Here is a 20543-nt window from a genome sequence, read left to right as displayed (position 1 = left end):
GATGCGTTAAAACGTCGAAAAAAAAACGGTGTCTTACAACTCCCCAAATCGTTTTTTTATAAATGGCCGCGTAGTCATAAACACATCGAACGTTCATGCCCAAGTGAATGTGTAAATTCAAAGCTAATAGGACAATTAATAATTTGTATATATTAACATTTGCAATTTGCTTCAACAACTCGAATGTATCGCAAAACAAATGATGAAAAAAACTTACCGAGGCATTCCAAAACACAGTAACTGGAAAGACGCGTCGAATGCGTGTAAATATGACCAATGCTAGCTGAAAAGTGAGATAGCATCGAGAACACTTGTTGGCACTTAAAATCGAATGTAAACAAATAAATAATGCCGAACGGTAACAATGTCTCACAACTCCCCATTCTCCCCTATTTATTTATTTTTATACAGCCTAGTTCACTTGTTTAGAGGCAATAATTTTTATGGATGAAAATGGTTATTAAAACAAACGTATTTTATCTAGTAATCCAAGGTTTTCTCATACTTAGTCTTGCCATAAATTCTGTGACTAATTTTACCATGCATACGGCGAGAAAAAATTCGCAAAAAAAAAGTTCCTTTATTTTTGCTTTTGTTCGAATGCATTTTCTACTCATAAATTATACTCAGTTTCTTGGCAAATTTCGCTTGTTAACAATGTAGTGAGGAGCTAAGGAAAATCGGAGTGACATTTACGAATTGCTGAAAAAACCTAATATTTCGGGAATGTTTGTTTACCGCACGAACAATCGTTTTTCCCAAACGCCAGAATTGACAAATAGAAGAGAAGTGGTCCTCCTCCCGTGGTTAGAGCTAGTGCAGTCAAAAAAGACGTTCGAGAAAGAATTCGCAGAAATGCCCCCTTAGAAAGCAGAAAATCATGTGCAGGGGAATGAATGCATCAACCAGATCCATGTCAAGATTAATTAAAGATGGTCACCACATGAAAGCCTTCCATCGCTCAACTGGACATCTTTTGAAGAAAATTAGACTCGACAGATGCAAGCAGCTTCTGCGGTTGGCACGCGATCAACGACCATGAAAATATTCTTTTCACAGATGAGAAAATTTGCACTGTTGAAGAAGTTTTTAATAAGCAAAACGACAAAATCTATGATAAAACTACTAAAGGCGAAAAAATGTTGTTCCAAGGGTTCAGCGTGGCCACCATCCAGCCTCCGTCATGGGTTTGGTGGGGAGTGTTTTGTAGGAGCGTTACATGTCTTCAAAAAAGTGTACTAGGAGGATGACTTAGAGTTCGAGATGAAGCAGCTGAGCAGTACTCTTTTCAATGGAGAGCTTTGGATCTCCCAGCAAGATTCCGCTTCAGTCCATAAGGCAAAAAGAACCCAACATGGCTAAAAAACATTACTCCTGGGTTCAAAGCCGCAGAAGTTAGGCCGTTTGGAAGTCCAGATCTGAATCCATTTGACTACAGTTTGTGGTCAGAGTTGGAGAGCATGCGCTGTCGAAGACCTCACAGAAGTTTGGAGATCCTTGAGCAATCTTTGGTTCGAGCAATGACGTGAAATTCCATGGAAACCGTGCGTGCTACAATAGCTGAATGGCGTAATCGTTTGGAGCCTTGTTTAAAAGCAAATGGTGACCATTTCGAATGAAAATTTAAATTTCTTTTTTTTAATATTTTCACGATTAAATAAAACTAACTTCATTAAAAAAAGTATTATAATTTCATATCTATAATGGACTTAACTTGTAACAGAACTTATGGCGGGACTAAGTAATTCAAGTGAACACTGTACTTTGCTCGAAAAACATACTTACTTACTTACTTAGGTGGCCATAACAACCCGTTACCGAGTTACGGCCGACCTCACTAGCTCTCCAGGCGCCTCTGCTCCGCGCGCGCCTTCTCCAATTCTGTACACCAAGCGAGCATAGGGTTTCCTCCACCTGGTCTTTCCACCGGAGCAATGGTCTTCCTCTGCGTCGGCTCCCTTGGACTTCGCCCTCAAACACCTTCTTTGCTGGAGCTTCTTCATCCATACGCACGACATGCCCTAGCCAACGCTGGCGTTGGATGGCGATGCGTTGAACTACGTCAATGTCGGCGTAGAGCTCATACAGCTCGTAGTTCATTCTTGAACGGTAGTCTTCGCCAACGCGCACAGGACCGAAGATCTTACGAAGAACTTTTCTCTCGAACACCCCAAGAGCGGCTGCATCGCTTTGTGACACTACCCATGCCTCTGCGCCATAAAGCAACACGGGTATGATGAGCGTCTTGTAAAGTGTCAGTTTGGTCATGCGAGAGAGGGCTCGACTACTCAATTGCTTACTTAGCCCATAGTAACACCTATTAGCAAGAGTGATTCTCCGTTTGATCTCTTTGAGCTCGAAAAACATATTCATGAAAATATTACTCCATCTAACAGTATTTTGCAGCAGAAAAACCTCAGAAGTTGTAATATTTTGCTTGATTTATTGGTTCACTTGAATAAGAGGAAAAAATAATAACAAATATAGGCTTTTTTTTTACATTTATTATTGAACGCTCTGTTGGGCAAACCGGTCTGGCAAGACTTTTTCGACTTTGAGAACGTGAATTTAACATATTTCCATTATAGTTAACGACTTGTGCTTTCAGGTAGCTTCTTAAAATTTTAAATTTAATTTTCTATCGATTTAAGGATATAACTTTTTAAAAAGGATTCTCGAACAGGACGAGAAAAGGCCAGACCCGGATGCCCAACTGAAGTTTTTAAAAAAGGTGGCCAACGGGGGTTAAAGTTTAATAGTTCGTGCTGCCATCTTGTTTATAAATTACTTCGTAAATACGTCGATGAATGGATTTGTATGAATTTTCCAGACGGCCTAATGAAATTTCAGACCAGGCCGTGATTCGAGTTAAAGCATTTTTGTCTTTAAATTGTTACCTATTTGCATAAACTTTACGAGCAAGTCATCCCCATAGATTTTCAATAATGTGAAGATCTATAGAATACGTTGGCTATGCTAAAGTCTCAACGTTCTGGCACACAATCCAAGTTTTGACCAAACTTGAAGTGTATACAGGTGCATTATCCTTTTGAAAGATCCATTTTTTGTATCCTTATTCACTCCGCTCGGGAGCATAGGGCCTCGACAAAACTCTTCATTGTACCCAGGCTGTTGTTTTTGAGGCGTCTCATGTGATGTCGGTATCTACTAGCTCGCGCAACATCGACTTTCTCCGAGTACCATAATCTTTAGCCGAACGCAACCTCTTGACCGACTGGAACATCTGGGTTCTATAGATTTGCAATATGTATCGGGTGTTTTTTAAGAGCTTGAGAACTTAAAATGATAAGACAAAATAGAAATATTGTTGGAATGAATTTTGTTGGTATTCTGGTAAATAAGTTCATGGCATTCATTTTTTTTTTAATATGATATTCCTCATATGTCCGCCGTGGCTATGGGTTGGTCCATGATTCCTTTGATCAGTCCAGTTTTGGGCGCATGGCGTCAATGGCGACTTAAATATGTAATAAATCGATTGTTAGGCGCAACAGTCTGTCATTCTCAACTGTCAAACCATAGTTGTCGACATCGATAATTCGCATGTAGCTAAGAAAACACCCCACACATATATCTATTTTGATAAAATACAGTTAAGGCGCTATTTAAGCTTTCGTTAAATATTTATTTCGCATTTAAACGTGTGTATATAAAATAATTTGTGTGTATGTGCACATATAAAAATGGAAAGTGTTCAATACAAACACAAAAAACTTACTAATATACTAGATAATTATCATACATTGCATCCAATTACTGATTTTATAATTGATTTAAACCCTTATAACCAATAATAAACCCCAACATCATATTATTAAAGAAAAATCAAATTTGTGAAATATCCACAAAATATGTGAAGTCTTATAGCTTCGCACGTAGCGTGTCGATGCGCGATTGTGCCGATTGCTGCAATTCCAAAAGTTTCATTGCCAGGCCCATATTGCCTTGAATTTTAATCTTGCCCTGGAAAAATGCCTTTTGCGGCGGTAATTTTCCGGTGATCAGTTCGGTAACATCATCATCGTTGATGGTGAATGTAACATCACATTTATCTGCATAACAAAATTGAAAGAGTTTACACATTTGCGCATACTTTTTGTTATATGGTATATTTATATGCACGCTCACCACTCCCATTGAAGGTAATCTTGCCTTTACCCTCCTTAGCGTTAATGACCCAAAAACCAATTTGCCCATTTGGCCCATTTGTTACTTTGAAGCCGTACACAGCGCGCACCTTTTCGATTAGGTTGTCTTGATCTTCTTGCATGGCAATTTCTAAGAGCTTCAGCAGTGGCGTCACTTTGAATCCCTCCGCGTTAGCGGCAAACTTACTAGCTGCAGTTAAATTGCGGCTGAGGTTTGTCGCTGCTGGAAAGCCCAACCGGTACAAAGCAAGAACAACTGCGCCACCTAAGCCCAAATTGTGTTGCAATGCCAGCTTGCAACCAGGCACTTGTCGTTTTTCAGCCAAACCACGCAACTGCCAGCACAGTTCGGAACATTGAGCCAGACCGGTGGCACCCAAGGGATGTCCCTTAGAAATCAAACCGCCGCTAGGGTTCACAACGTATTTACCACCGTATGTATTATCACCGCGGTCAATGAATTCGCCAGCTTTGCCTTCTTCGCACAAACCTAATGCTTCGTAGGTGATTAGTTCATTAGCTGAAAAGCAGTCGTGCAATTCAACTACATTTACATCCTGCGGTTTGTAGTTAGTTTTCGCAAAAATGCGTTGCGCAGCTAAACGCGTCATGTCGTAGCCAGCAATTTTCATCAGGCTTTTGTCGGCAAAGGTCGACTCGGGATCGGTAGCCATTTCCATGGCAACTATTTCCACAGCTTGGGCCTCCAAGCCATGACGGCGCACAAATTGCTCGGATGCTAAAATTGCAGCACCAGATCCGTCCGAGGTGGGGCAACATTGCAGCTTCGTAAGCACACCCTCTACCACCTGCGGCGAACGCATAATTTGATCCAGCGTATATTCATCGCGAAACTGGGAGTAGCTAAGTGCAAAAATTTTGAGAATAAGTGAAAGGGTTAAAATTTACAAAAAGATAAGATAAGTGCTGCATATTTATATTATTGATTGTTGAACTTTGATCTTTTGAATGCAGATGGCCGTCTGTTACTTACGGATTATTAACTGAATGTTTGTGATTCTTCCAAGCGATCTTGCCAAAGTGCTCTGGCTTTGTTCCATACTTCCTCATATGCTCCTTGCCAGCATTACCAAAGATTTGCGCTGCCATTGGACCGCTGCCAATTTCGGTAAGTTCCGCCATTTCGGTGATGTGACGTTCCATGGGATTGGCACGATCAAAGTACTGTAAGAAATAGAATTAGTACTGGAATTTCGATCATCTAAAATAATGCTAACCTTAGCTGATAATGAGCCCCGCTCCATCTTTTCAAAGCCCAATGCGAGCACGCAATCGGCATTGCCTGATTCTATAATCTGCTTTGCCAAATAGAGTGCACTAGAGCCAGTCGAGCAATTGTTGTTAACATTATATATTGGAATGCCGGTCATACCAATGCCATATAAAGCTCGTTGGCCACAAGTTGAATCACCATATACGTAGCCGACGGCGGCTTGCTGTATCTCTGAGTAGGAAAGTTTGGCATCCTGCAAAGCTTTAGTGACAGCTTCTTTTGCCATATCTGGGTAACATACATCTGCGCGGCGACCGGGTTTCTCGAACTGGGAAAAACGTAAAAGAATAAAATATGTAAATGATTAATAAATATGTTGGCCGAGCAAACAACAACATGCACATATTGTTGAGCAGGTTATATACATATATATATATATATATAAATATACGTATATAAATTTATGAGTATGATTGCTTGTATATAAATTTATGAGTATGTTTGACCGAGCTTTCTCAATTTTTGATGCCTTGTCTCATAATTACACAATAAAGATTTAGGTCCGCTCCTCTTACCGAACCATTCCAGGATTTTTATTAGGCTAAGAACTGCCCGCATGGGTATATTTGTCTCAAATCACCGGATCACTTTCTCCGCTAACAATAACATTTCTTAAACCCATAAATGTTTGGTGCTTTTCAGATACATTTCTTTTGTTTGAAAACAATTTTCCCAATCGTGACGGAGCATTTTGTTGGTTGTAGTTTGCTAAACATCTACCAACTTGCTCACGACGCCGATTACACTGAATTTAAGTACAAAGTTCATCAGTGAAGAAATATGATAATTTGGAAACTGCAGTCCATTACATTTACAATCCAACATACCTTGGTCATGCCCACACCAATTACGTACACTCTAGTTTTCGTCATTTTTAATTACACTGTTTTTAGATTTTGTGTGGAAATAATTTGATGAAAATTTCTACTCAGCTGATTCGCAGTACTTTATCAGACAACCACTTCGTGGCAAATATAAGACCACCACAGATTCCACGGATCAAATACAATGAACTATGTACTGAATCAAACTTGCACTGATAAAAAAGATTTCAGCTGGGAAATGGACTTAATCCACCGGTACTCAAACTGTATTTATCGATTTTTTTCCTATAATCGATACATATCCATACACAGATAATTGCACGGCGCACTTAAAGTACGTTCTCATATGCATTAATTTCCAATAAATCCACAAAATTAATCTACCCAATCGCATATGGCAGATTATCTGCAAAATTGGCAATCAGCGGTCAATACTGTTGTGAAAGGTTTTTCTTCATAGGAATTATTTTAGTGGAATTATTTATTTAATTATTATTAACGATATGAATAAAAGGCAAAGAGAAGGAATAGCGAATTTAATTGCGTAGTTGGTTACTAGCAATAAACAATCGGAGGAAATCCGTAAGCGACAATTACTGAGGTTGCAAAAAATTATGGCCGCAATAGCATGGGAAGTTCTACATTATATTTTATATTATATTATAGTAATAAGAGGACAAAACATTTATGGACACACGCTTTTTTCTGTAAAATGAATCCATTCTGGAGTAATATGAAGGAAGTCAAGAAAGGGTACCACCTTGTTAATTAAAACAATCCAAATATGTGCTTACGCAGTTGAAATCTCTATTCTCTCGAGGAATACGAACGATTTAAAAGAAATCTTTTTAAAAATTAACAAAATTGCGAACGGCATTAGTCTGTTTGTAAACTAGAGCAAAACGAATATTTGCTGAAGTCGAGGTGGCCTAAAAAGGTTCAAAATTTGTTTGTGGGAACTTATACTTTTGAAGCACTACAGGATTTTAAGTATTTGGGAGTTATGTTTGCATGCTGCGGTGATTCTACTTTTGCAGTCAGGGATCGCATCAATGCCGCCAACAAAACATATTATGCCTCCTTCAACTTGGTCAATTCCCGGCGCTTGTCTAAAGCTACAAAGCTAACTGTGTCTTTATCTAATCAATCCTTACGTATGGATGTGAGACATGGAATCTTAAAGTTGAAGACTACGAGCTGATTGCCAGCATGGAAAGAAAAATTTTTAAAAAGATTTTTGGCCGAAGAAGATTGGATGATGGTGCCTATAGACTCCGGTACAACTCCGAACTAAACGATCTCACTCAGAACAGCTGTGCGCTTTGTTAATAAAATGACTAGGTCATGTTATCCGTATACCAGCTGCCTGTGCCGTGAAGAAAGCCATGACAGGAAGGTACTTGGCGTAAGGATCCGAGAAACCCATGGATAGACGGAGTGGAATACGATCTCAAGGATTTGGGAAAACATAACTATGGAGCATAACCTTAAAATCGACCGGGTTGGAATACTGTGAAAGTAGAAGAAGTATGTGTTTAACTTGAAAGCAAGTTGAAGCATTGCAAGGAGGTATATTGATTATTTTAATTTTTTCATGAGATCCACATGAAATCAGTATATGGCGATATATCGATACGTACGGTTGCAGGGCACTTTTAAAAAATTACGTAGGCTACATGCAATTGCAAAGGCAATTTTATAATCAAGACGCAGTCGTCTAGGAAGCAACTAAAATTTGCCTTGACTGTAAGTAAGAGTCGCATGCCAAAGTTTTGCTCAGCTGTTTAAGTTGCACTAAAGATTTGTATTGAAAGAAAAAATGTATATTAAGTAGTCAATGTACTAGAACTATGAATGTTAAAATATTGAAAGCCGAATTGAATGAAATTGGTCTAGGTAAGCCTCAAGTAATGCTGGGCATTTAACCCAACGTGTAGTGTGAATGAAATTACTCATGTGCACATTAAGTTCAAAAATGGATTTCCTGAATCTTTAATCCTTAAAAATATTGTGTTATGAACAAGCTGATTTCGAACTTATCGCTTGTTAAGTGCATCTCTTGTTTTTTGGGTTATGGCAACCCTCTAAACGAATAGACAAATTTGACAAAACGATTACAGATGATGTGGCGAACAACGATTGTAGCGAATTTTCACCTATTTTTCTTTCAAATTCTGTCGATTTTATAGAAGAAAGTAGTAATAAATTTGTTTGCAAGCTATCAGTTAAGTGAAACGAGAAAAAGTGTATTAAAGGGCTATTCAATATTTTTAGAAAGCAAAAACACGCGAGCAAACAATGCAAGATGTTTGGCAGACTGAAATACACGACAATGAACTCTGTGCTCGTGTTTCTGGGCGTTTGCTGCGTATTCCTGCCTACATCTTGGATTGCAGAGGGACTTTCTGATTTCAGACTTTGTGCAGATCCCGAATGCCATAGTAAGAAAGGTGTTATTTTATTTTTAATATTGTTTTTGTATACTTCTCATTTCTTTGTGTAGAGACAATATCGCTGGCTAAGGCGAAAATTAGATATCCGGCGGGTGCGGCAGGAATGGTGTCTTTCGAACCTAACGCAAATATACGTGTAAAATCCAAGAGCGCTGGTAAAGATCCGAGTGTATGGGGTATTGAGGTGAATGGACGTGAAGGTTACGCACCAAAAAATTTAATATTAGAAAATAAGATATTCGTGAAAGATAGTGATTTAACACATATTGTGCCAGTTGTACTACCTGGTGACAAAAAAGTATCATCGACCGCATCAACACCACAAGCTGCAGCACTCAAACCTTCGGAAAATTTAGCTGCGACGAAAGAAGAGGTAGATCTAACTACCACATCACCATTGGAACAACCGTTGGATGCCGACAAAGTACCAGTTACTAATTCAGCTGTTAGTGCAGGTAAAGACGTTCCAGCGCAGGCAACGCCAGTGCAGCCCAAAGTTGAAATGATTGATGGTACAGCAATTCCAGTGCTGCACGAAGCAAGTGAAAAGCCAGAAATTTATCCTGATACATTGAAGGAACCTTTGCAAGAAAATAAAGAAACAGTAGCACTTGAAAAAGACACTAAAACATCAAACAATATAATGGATGCAGTTGCATCACAGAAAATTGTTCTTGAAATGGAAGCGGAGAAAGATTTAAATTTTATAGTTAAAGAATCTTTGGCTGACAAAAAAGATACTGGAGACGTTGCAGGTGATACAATAATATCAAATAAAAGGGAAGAGGCAGCCGAATCACAACAAGCTATTCCACAAATGGAAGAGCATAAGGAATTGCAGTCCAATGCTTTAGACAAGAAGTCTGCTGAAAATGGTAATACTGATGATGACGAAGATGAATACGAAGAAGATGATTATGACGATGACGATGAAGAAGACGAAAATAAAGAGGGAGAGAATAACATTACCAAGAATAATAGCGTGGAAAATACCAAAGTTCAAGATAAAGACGAGCCCCCCAAATTAGAAGAACTTCAAGTTTCAAACTCGTCAGCTGCCATAGAGCCTTTAGTTAATAGTTCCGAAAATGTTGAAGTACAATCAATACTTAAAATAGAATTAGAAACTGAAAGCCCTAGTCCGCCGAAAACAGCTTCAGACAGTGAGAACAACATTCAACCATTAGCTGCAGATATGGCGCAGGACACTGCAGAAAAGTCGAATTTACAATCCATAGCCGAAGGTGGTAGCGAAATGGAAACAACGAGTGCCACACCGCCAGTTGAGGAACAGAAAAGTGATGCAACACATGCGGAACAAGAAAAAGGCGAATCCGAACCAAGTAAAATTGAAGTTGAACCCTTGACGCAGCCGACGAACGATAAAACGTCAACCAAGGGCCAAGAAGCCAATGTTGAAGCCACAACGGAGCCGTCAGTTACCGAATCTGGTTACCAGCATCACGTTGATCCGCGCGAAGAGACATATGATACGACAACTTTACCAACAATGCTTTTCCCGCATACACAGACACCTGAACCGCAAGTTTCGGGTTCATCTGAAGTACCGGAAATTAGTGTCTCAAATGTGAATTCATCTGCTGAAAGTGAAGAAGTTTTACAAACAGTTCCTACAGAGTATGGTGAAAGGTCACCAGTTCCTAATACATCATCAGAAGTTGAGCAAACGCAAGAGTTATCAGAAAATAAGGCATCTCTTGACGTTACAACGCATTATCCAGCAGCGCCGGTAGTTTCTGAGACCATTTCCGAAGAAAAACATGATTTAAATGAATCAAATAGTGAACAATACGTGCCTACTTTACCATTATTCCAAACCCCAACACAAAATGAAGTCCAACACCAACATCAGAATCAACAGCACCACGAGCATAATCAACAATACCAGCAGCAATATGCAGATTTGCAACAACCTCATCACCACACACACCAACATGATGCTTCTGAAGCATCACATGAATTAACGAAAGAGACTGAGCTGAATCACGAGACGACGCCATTTCAACACTCGGATAGTAACGAATTACTTCACACTGTATATCAACCCGAGCCAGCTAATGAGCAGGTGCTGAATCCACCACAACCTGCTGACCATTCACAAGAAACGATACAAAGTTCAGTTAACGAAGAAGTGCAATCTGACCAATTTGAAGCTCCAACGCCTGCGCCATTTGTTGAAGATAGTCAAAATAACAACGATGTGAACGTTGCATCGCCAGAGGAAACAACGCCTGCCGCAACGCATATCCCATCAATTACCGAATCTACACCAACGGCGCCTGTAGCGGATAATGTAGTGGACATGGAAACAAGGGAGAAAGATCAAGGGCTGTTTGCCACTATACTGGGCACTGTCAACAGTTTCTTGTCGAATGGTAAAAAAGAAGATGCGATCGTCGAAGATGAACAACTGCAACGTATTTTATTCCCCGAACGCGTTACTAGCGGTAAAAAGGCAAAGGATGGTGGTAAGTTTTGAAAATCGCACTAAAGCTTTTATTCATTATGAATTGAACTTTTTATTGAAAAATGTACTATTTCAATGAAGATGACGGATATTGTGAACAACTTACACCAAACAACTGCCCACCCTGTGCAATTCGGGATTTGAATAATGCGGCGGGCGCGTCGTCTTCTATAGCTGGCTGCCAGCTGGATCTGAATAATATGTCCATAGACATGCTACTGACCGTGGCTGGCAATAAAATGCTTGAAATGAGTGAATTGTTGGCCTGCTTGGGGACAGTGGCCGTTACGTGTCTATTCTTTTTGTTCGTGTATTACTGTTTCTGTAACAGCAGCCGTGAAGGAGAATTGCTGGCAAAGTTGAATGCGTTGGAGCGCAGTTTGTTGGCTACACACAAAGAAAACGCTATACTGAAAGAGGATTTGATGGGTACACGCAACAAACTGTCAAGTATCGAAGATAATTCTTTTGGTTCCAACGATATGGTAATAGCGCTGAAGAAGGAGTTGGAGGAGGAACTGTTGGAAAAACGTCAGCTGCAAGAGCACGTGGCAAGCCTAGAGAAAGTATGTTATCTTAGTAATATCAATTCTGAGTGCTTAAGTATGAAAATTTAAAAACAATTTTTTTCATACAGGAACTGGAAAATGCTGCCGAGGCTGGTCTGGAGCTAAATAAAATTGTTTCGGAGTTGTTGAGTAATCAGACTGGTGATGAGTCCATTATAAGCAGCGTCGAAGAATTGCAAAAGCAGCTAAATGAGCAACAAAGTAATGCATTTTATTTATTTAAACCAGTATTTGCTTTACTTATATTCGCGCTATTGTTTAGAAACCATTCTGGATATAAACGCTAATTTGGCCGAGAAAAGTCGAGAGAATAGCGAACTGCAGCTTATGATTGCCGAGCAGAATGCGCGACTTAGTGGTGAGATTGCATCGCTGCAACAAGATAACGACGAGCTCGAGGCGGAAAAGGGTAATTTACAAACGCGCGTAGAGGAGGTGAAGCGAGAGTTTGAATTGGACATAACCAAGGCACTAGAAGGCAAAAACTTCGAGATAAAACGGTTGCAAAGCGAATTGGTGGACTTGAGCACTAAGTTTGAGGCGGAACATACAAGATATCAGACCAGCTTGGCGAAAGTGGAGGTAAAGTGAACAAAAATCGATTGTAGCAATAGTTCTCCATAGATGTTCGCAAGACGTTTGAAAAAATATTAATAAAATTTTTTTGGTTTTGCTTTCCAAGGCTTTGGAGGAGTGCCTGCGCACTGTGCGCAGAGATCCCAATGTGAATATCAATAAGGTTATTGATGCGGCTAATTTGCGCGCCGAATTGTTAGATATCCAAAAAAGATACGCTACACTAAAGGAGCGATTGGATACAGAAACGGTACTGGTTAAAACAAAAATTAATTAATACAAAATTTAGATTCTTATATCTTTTTAAACAGGATAGCAAAAAATTAGCCGATGAACAATTGCAGATAGCCAGCGGAGAAAACGAGAAATTGAAGCACGATTTCCATCAATCCGAGAAGGATAAGCTCGAAGCGCAAACACGCTTGGAAGTGCTGTCCAACTACTTCAAAGAGAAAGAAACTCAGCTGCAAAAGTGGGTAAACATTTACTTTCCTATGCAACATATTTTCATTTTCTTTTTGCTATTACAGAGAATTAAGTCTGAAGGAAGCCATGTGGTTGAAACAGCAAGGAGAAACCACCAGCACTGTGGATCGTCTCACTACAATGCAAGAAGAAATTCAAGCACTGAAGTACGTAAATGTTGTTAAAAACTTTATTTTTTAATTGAATATTCATTAACGTGCCTATTAAACCCCAGATCACAAAATGATGCCCTTCGTGCTGAGATTGAAGCCCAACTGGCTGCACACAAGGCGCAAACTGGTACATTGGAAAATCGAGCACATGAAACATGGTTGGCGGCCCGACAATCAGAGCGTCGTTATGAGGAAGCTCGCGCCGAAGCCACAGCACTGCGTCGTAAGCTCACATCGTTGGCGGGTGTTGGTGGCGTCGCAATAGGCGAACCAAACTGTAAGCTCTGACATGTTTCATTATCACATTTTGTGGTAAACCTTTAAAATTCTCTTCTGTTTCAGTTGAAAAATTGCCCGGCACCGAATTGAATAATGCGCCCTCTCCCATTCACATGGAATCGCCCGGTTCACCGTTGTTAGGTCGGCTACCGCCGCCGCCATTCCTGCCACCACCATTCATGGGACCACCACCTCCATTTATGGGTATGCCACCACCATTTGTGCCACCTGGTGAAATGCGTCCACCGCCATTGGGACGTTTGATGTCGCCACCGCCAGGCGCTGGCAGCGGCGGCAGTGGTGGTAGTGGACATTTACCACCACGACGTGGTGGTCGTTATTCGCCAAACCGTTCTGCTTATGATGATTATGATGATGATGAAGACGAGGAGGACTATGTGGATGACGACGATGAGGATGAGGATTTGGAAGATGAAGAGGAGGATGAGCGTATGCGACAACGTCGGCGACGTCGTGGTAGCGATATCAATGGTAGTTGGCATCGTGATGATTCATATTCACCACCACCGCGCGCCTATCGCTCACAATCACCTACAGATAGTCGTTACAATTATACATCTGAACGCGATCTCATTTCGACATACGATACCGAAACCGATTTCGAACAATCACCGAGAAAACTTAAAATTCGTGGTACACAGGGTGCACGCACGACCTATCGAGACTATTTACCACAGCCAAGTGCCTCGTCACCGTTGAATGCGTCCTCCAATAGCAATGCCGGCAAAAAGCATTCAGCGTCAACATTCAATAAAGGTAAGAATGTGGGGTTGTAGAGAAATGACGATGTAATCCGTTATAAAGTCACGGGGTGTTTGTTGTGTGTGGGTGTAAGGATGGGACAGAACAGGAATTAGAATTAAAATTTTAACAAGGTGGCGCAAAATTAATCACTTTATGGGTGTATGGATGAAATAAGGCAGATATTCGAAAAAATATTTATGCAAGGTGGCGCAAAATTAATCATGCAATTTAGTTTTGCAATAACTTTTTCATTAAATAAAAAAGGGGGAAAAATATTTTGAGTGATGGAAATCTTTTTGTTTTACCTTTACGCGCTCCATTGCTTGTCCAATTATATACTCCAGCTTCTCTAGTTCATAAGTCTTAAATATGATTGACTTACGATGCCATTTGCAAAAATTAAAAATCTTCCGATAGCGTGATTAATTTTGCGCCACCTTATATGAGGCTCGTATAAAAAAATGTGGCACTGCACATACACCAAACATATAGTATATATATATAATTGGCGCTTATACCCGTTTTAGGTGTTTAGCCGAGCTCCTCCTCTTATTTGTGGTGTGCATCTTGAGGTTGTTCCACAAATGGAGGGACCTACAGTTTCAAGCCGACTACGAACGGCAGATATTTTTATGAGGAGCTTTTTCATGGCAGAAATACACTCGGAGGTTTGCCATTGCCTGCCGAGGGGCGACCGCTATTAGAAAAATGTTTTTCTTAATTTTGGTGTTTCACCGAGATTCGAACCAACGTTCTCTCTGGTAGTCACGTACCAACCTATTCGGCTACGACGGCCGTCAAACATATACACGTTATGAATTTTGTTTGTGTGTCAAATCGTTTCGTAATGTATGATGTGCTTAACATCATATGAAGCTAATTTACTTCATTTGATATAAATATTGTTGTGGTGAGAAAGTGATGACTTCATGGTAATCTTACAATTTTAAAGACACTGTTTCTTCTTCACTAAATTTTGAAACATTTACTTGATCTATATATAAATTGATTCTTACTGGGATGTTTGATCACATGATATTCAATCACGTGATGTTTAGTCACATGATATTTAATCACATGATGACATGCTTTGAGCACATACTGTTTCGTCACATGATGTTGGGTTGAATTGCATAATTTTTAACACTACAAGGTGGCGCTGTTGTTGTTGTTGTCGTCATCGTTGCTGCTGCTGCTGTTGTTGTTGTTGTAGCAGCATAAACATTCCCAGTGCATATACGAGGAATGCTGCTGAAGTGACAGTCCTTGGCCGAATATAAATCCGGGCCGTTCCGGTTACGTAGAACCGACTGTCGTGGGAACGACTGGAACAGCTAATTACATGCAATTTTGGTTTCTTCGATTCCGTTCAGGCATTTTTGATGTTAAAGAAAATGTCGATAATGTCGATAAAATCACAGAATTAATCGAAGTTGACCGGGATGTTAGGTAGGTAGGTAGGTAGGGTGGTTGTCGCAAGACACACTTAGACCTTCAGCAGGTCCATTGTGATACCACTGGAGCTTATCCTTACTCTACGTGTTCCTTTTCAAACCATCCGGTTGCTTTAATAAACGAGCAGAGCTTCGTTAGTTTTAGATGGGCTATGTCCGCTACACCGGTTAGAAATGCTGTCTCGAGAGTGCGTAGCCTTCTCATAGCTAGGCTTTCACACTCACATAAAAGGTGTCTGACTGTTTCCTCTTCTTCTGTATTAAGACAGCTTCTACAGAAATCGAAGTAAGGGAGTCCTAACCTTCTAGCGTGGCTGCCTATTAAGCAATGACCAGTTAAAACACCTATCATTTTTCTTATAGATTCTCTGTTGAATCGTAGCAAGATCTTCGATCGACCGCTGTTCCAGTTCGGCCATGTCTGTCTGCTTAGTTCGCATGTTGTGAGGTTTTGCCAGATTGTATTTATCTTTTTGATGGTTTCCCTGTCTATAAGTAATTTACAAGTGGCTATGGGCATGGGTATCAGCGCCTTATCCGGTTCGAGACCGAGCGTTGTACCGGTTCTTGCAAGTTCATCCGCCTTACAATTTCCTGCAATGTTTCTGTGGCCTGGTACCCAGATAAGGTGCACCTTGTAGCACTTAGATACGTCATCTAGTAGTTTAAAACATTCTAGAACTGTTTTTGACGAGTGTGTTTTTGATTCCAGCGCTTTTATTGCTGCTTGACTGTCCGAGTAAATGAAGACTTCATTTGCGGATAATACTCTCGTTTTTATCTCTTTAAGTCCCTCTTTTATGGCAGTGACTTCCGCCTGAAATACACTGCAATGATCAGGCAAGCGAAATGATTGGCATACTCCGAGTTTGTCGGAGTAGACCCCTCCGCCTACTTGGTTGTCTAGTTTTGAGCCATCTGTGTAGATGTTTAAGTCATTTACCTTGACAATGAGCCCGTTATCCCATTCCTCTTTGGAAGGAAATACTGTGACAAAGGATTTATCGAAATTGATGTCCTTGGTCCTACAGAAATCCGTTGTGCTGGGAATGCAGGGGAATTGTTCTAAAATTGAGGAATGCCCTCTTTGGTACGTTCTGAGTAGGCCGATTTCTCTTAGTCTGAGAGTTGCTTTGGCAGCTGTTTGCTTACCGTACTGCTCTATTGGTAAAATGTTAAGAATAATATTTAGTGCATCTGTGGGTGTGGTTCTGAGGGCCCCGCAGATGCAAAGACTGGCCATTCTTTGTACGTGTGCCATGGTTCTTTTGACGTACAATTTATCTAAAGCTGGCCACCATACTAATATGCCGTATGTTAGGATTGGTCTGACAATTGCCGTGTAAAGCCAGTATACGATAGATGGGGAGAGACCCCAACCGGGATGTTAGTAGTCGTAGATTCGCCCGGGAACTAAAGATCGACCAGAAAACAGTTTTAAACCATTTGCGCTAAAGTTTTACGCAAAAATAATGGATTTCTTTTTCCCCACAAAAATCATATGAGGTGACGTTAAGTCATAAGCCATTTGGACATGACACGCATGCAAAATGTAGATATGTGTCATTACAAAAGTCAGTAAGAATTATTATTACTTTCATGTAATTGCAATTTGCGAACAAGACAAATTTTCTTCAATCAACATCTCAAGAATAGAATATTTCGTGAGAGGTGTGGCACATTAAATTCTAAGCAAAACTAATTTATAAGCACGAAAGTATGAATCAGATTTTAGTATATATTTAAATATGGCCATATAGCCTAAGTAACTAATTTTTCTATTTTTATTCTTCATTCACTTTCCCTACAGGCCACATCAGTTCCGGCTCAGAAAAGTCCTACAATGCACCACCACAACGACATGGCGGCAAGAAGAGTGGAAAGTCTGCGGTTTAAGCGATTCGGGGGCGTTTAATTGCGTGGGTGCACTGTTATTACATACAAATATACATCTGTATGCATCAACTTGTGAACGGAGTTCAAATGTTTAATTGGCTAGACATACTAAATAATATTAACGTATAGTTAAATGAATAGTTATATAACCAAAACTAAAATCGATAGGGGAGAAGCATTAGAATATCAGCAATTAACACCAACAATAATAGCAATATCGTTGTCATAATCTGCAATACTCAAACATTTCGCCACGACACCTATCCACATTCGTACATACCGTCTACAAACGAATAGATATGCGAAGTTTTGATATCGAGTTTCCACATTCTGCCAAACGTTATAAATTTACAGCATTTCACTTTTGCAGTTATTTTTTCTTTTTATGTGAAATCACTACCGAATGAAAGATCAAAATTTTCTAAAATTTTTACAAACCTAATTTTTCCCATTCTTGTTTTTGTTAATAAAAAACAATCCACTTTTTGTGCAAATGTTTACAAAAACTGCAATTAGTACTCAGTGGTGTGCAATGTGCAACTGTGTATGACGTCAGCAAGCAATTGCGTTAGTATGTATTGTATAAGAAAGTGATTCCAGCTTGCTCACCATTGGACTTCCGCAGGTGCTAGATTATGAATCAATAAATGCTTTTTCATTGTACGTAATTAGGTCTATGTTGTAACATATAGTTATGAGAGTTTTATTTTAAAAGAAGTCATGTATAAATATCATTGCAATAGGAGGAAATAAATATCAAATATAAAAAAACGAAAATAAATACCTAAATGCGTAAAATGGATTTATTTTGTGATTTAATTATATAATATAAAAGGTGGCACAAAATTAATCACCCTATCGGAAGATTTCGGCCGCTGGAGCCGAATGGGTTGGTGCGTGACTACCATTCGGAACTGCGCGGGTTCGAGACCCAAATGATAGAACGTCAACTGTTAGAAAAAGTTTTTTTCCAGTACTGGTCGCCGCTCGGCAGACAATGGCAAGCCTCCGAGTGTATTTGAGCCATGAAGAAACTTCTTATGAAAAAATATTTGTCCTTCGGAGTCGGCTTAAAACCGTAAGTCCCTCCATTTGTGGAACAACATCAAGACGCACATCACACATAAAACGAGAAGACTAGCAATAGAGCGCGTAATGGTCAAAATAAAGATTTCCATCACTCAAAACCATTTTTTTTATTTAGTAAAAAGTTCCAAAATAAAATTGATGACACAGGTCTGCAAAAAAAAAAATGGGTTCGGAATGTTCTATAAAAGTGTAGTGTCGTTTCCGAAGTAATTTTTTGCGTAGAATCCGAATCCGTTTTTGTGCGGCTATGTAATCGACCGTATCACGTCTCTTGTTATCTCAATGGATTTTCGAATATCGAAAAATTCACAAACACTGAAACTTCAAAATGCGATATCTCAGTGAAAAATAAAGATATTTAAGCAAACTCAACGGCATTTAAAAGAGGAAGACTTATACTTTAAAATACTATGTTTACTTTTTTATGAAGAGCAAAATCTGCGTAGCTACATAACCTCAAAAATGGGCAAAAACAGCGTTTTTGCACTTTTAGGTTAGGATATCTCAGAATCCTGACGTGATAGAGCAATTTAAACCCCGGATTCGGATTGTACGCAAAAAATTACTTCGAAAATGACCCTACACTTTCCTAGAACAAAACGTTGTTGACCTGTGTGATTAATTTTTCACCCCCTTGTATATTTAATAACAAAGTTGAGTATACTTTTCATGTATTTAAGGGCATTGTATTGGGTGCCGAGAAATCAGGGCACGAAATAGTATTCTGTTACAAGCAAAACAGGGTATAAGTTCATCTCACTCATATATATACTTACAAATATATACAGGGTGCATACGGTAGTTGAGGACATGCATACATGTGCCTATAACTTCCTGATACCAACATTTTTCTTTTTGATCTTCTTCAGATAAGAGATGTAGGACTACAGCTTAACTCAAGAAATAAAGAGACATGCAATTATCGTCGCTATATACGACGTGATGTGATATATAATCACACTGATTTAGAAATCCCTAATTTTCTTAAGTGCGCGCATTAAATCGTTCATAACGTTCGCCATGAATTTGTAGCATCAGGCGGCGATGCCAAATCTGTTGCAAAACGCAAAACACACAAGAAACATACTGGCACTGTCTCATCTGCACAATTTATTTAAAAAGTGTAGGCGAACATTAACGATGACCCTTCAAAATCTGTGCGGGCCCTTGCGCGGGAGCTTAATGTTTCTGAGGGTCTTACTCGTTGAGTTGTCCATGAAGATCTCCTCTATGAGTTTTACGTTATGCCCAAAAAACAGTTTATGTCGGAGCAAACACGAGAACAACGAGTTACCCGATCGAAACCTTTCTACACAAAATTAAACACCCTGACGCGCCTGCGATATTATGTTGTTTTCTTAAGAAGGAAATTTTGGCCAGGATCAAGTGTAGTTTAGCAAAAGCTTGTTGAAGTAACCACCTTCCAAAGTCAGTTCATGTGTCTGATTCATCGCATTTTATGGCGTGTGCCTTCTAGGCCTTTTTTAAAGTTAAATCAGCAAAATGCTCGAAAGTGAAAGAGATACGTCGAGGAAATACTACGGAAAAAAAGATAGTCCTGCACACAGTGCAACAAAGCGAAGCCGCACAAATAGAGACATAAGCAAACGAGCCTATAGCATGAAAGCTGGCTACAAATAAGATGGACCCAGACGTGGGTGAATAGGATGTCGTTCTGGGCCCCCCCGAAGTAATGCAGAAAGTAGTTCCGGGAAGGGCGTCTCCCTAAAAGGAGAGGAAGGATTGTTTTAGTGGCTACATCACTCCCCGCGGTAGACGACGGTCGCGAAGGCGTTTTGAAACCAACCTCACTCACAAAAAAAAAAAAATTTTAGAGTCAGTGTCATTATTTAACAGCCACAGCTGGTGCTACAAATCTTCTAATTGAGGTCGCATAAGTACTTTTATTTCTATTAAAAAATTCTGTTTTCCCACACTGAATAGCAACTTCAAGTTTCTAACAAATTTGAAATTTTATTTTCCTAAACTAAAAATCTGGCATTGATAAACAATTTTTTTTTTATTTGAAAATAGAGTGATAGATAAGGA

The 20543-nt window shown here is 39.6% G+C and overlaps 2 protein-coding genes across 2 annotated transcripts; one reads left to right on the top strand and one right to left on the bottom strand.

Moving 5' to 3' along the window:
• Positions 1-3625: 3625 nt before the first annotated feature.
• LOC128863919 (sterol carrier protein 2) lies at positions 3626-6513 on the bottom strand. The gene is made up of 5 exons (XM_054103340.1): positions 6291-6513; positions 5408-5731; positions 5164-5354; positions 4150-5033; positions 3626-4073 (listed from the first exon to the last, which is right to left on the bottom strand). Exons 1-5 carry the CDS (start codon positions 6333-6335, stop codon positions 3883-3885), a joined length of 1635 nt encoding a protein of 544 aa, XP_053959315.1. The 5' UTR covers positions 6336-6513; the 3' UTR covers positions 3626-3882.
• A 1880-nt stretch (positions 6514-8393) lies between these two features.
• LOC128862742 (transport and Golgi organization protein 1) lies at positions 8394-18207 on the top strand. Its single transcript, XM_054101446.1, has 11 exons — positions 8394-8728; positions 8791-11229; positions 11310-11794; positions 11866-11998; positions 12060-12379; positions 12480-12623; positions 12685-12845; positions 12904-13005; positions 13074-13288; positions 13354-14067; positions 17320-18207. The coding sequence occupies exons 1-11, from the start codon at positions 8593-8595 to the stop codon at positions 17403-17405; spliced, it is 4935 nt and encodes a 1644-aa protein (XP_053957421.1). The 5' UTR covers positions 8394-8592; the 3' UTR covers positions 17406-18207.
• The last annotated feature ends 2336 nt before the right edge of the window (positions 18208-20543 follow it).

Source organism: Anastrepha ludens, chromosome 5, assembly GCF_028408465.1.
Source record: "Anastrepha ludens isolate Willacy chromosome 5, idAnaLude1.1, whole genome shotgun sequence".
In the NCBI taxonomy this organism is placed as follows: Eukaryota; Metazoa; Arthropoda; class Insecta; order Diptera; family Tephritidae; genus Anastrepha; species Anastrepha ludens.
Note: the sequence above shows the minus strand (reverse complement) of the source record. Positions and strands in the feature narration are given on the sequence as shown.

Excerpts from the sequence above, each read along its gene's own strand:
- LOC128863919 (XM_054103340.1), bottom strand. The coding sequence starts at position 6,335 with ATGACGAAAACTAGAGTGTACGTAATTGGTGTGGGCATGACCAAG. Across the intron at positions 5,732-6,290 it reads TTGGTGTGGGCATGACCAAG|TTCGAGAAACCCGGTCGCCG; the intron begins GTATGTTGGATT and ends CGTTTTTCCCAG. Across the intron at positions 5,034-5,163 it reads AAACATTCAGTTAATAATCC|CTACTCCCAGTTTCGCGATG; the intron begins GTAAGTAACAGA and ends TTTTGCACTTAG.
- LOC128862742 (XM_054101446.1), top strand. The coding sequence starts at position 8,593 with ATGTTTGGCAGACTGAAATACACGACAATGAACTCTGTGCTCGTGTTT. Across the intron at positions 11,230-11,309 it reads TAAAAAGGCAAAGGATGGTG|ATGACGGATATTGTGAACAA; the intron begins GTAAGTTTTGAA and ends ATTTCAATGAAG. Across the intron at positions 12,846-12,903 it reads AAAGAAACTCAGCTGCAAAA|AGAATTAAGTCTGAAGGAAG; the intron begins GTGGGTAAACAT and ends TTGCTATTACAG.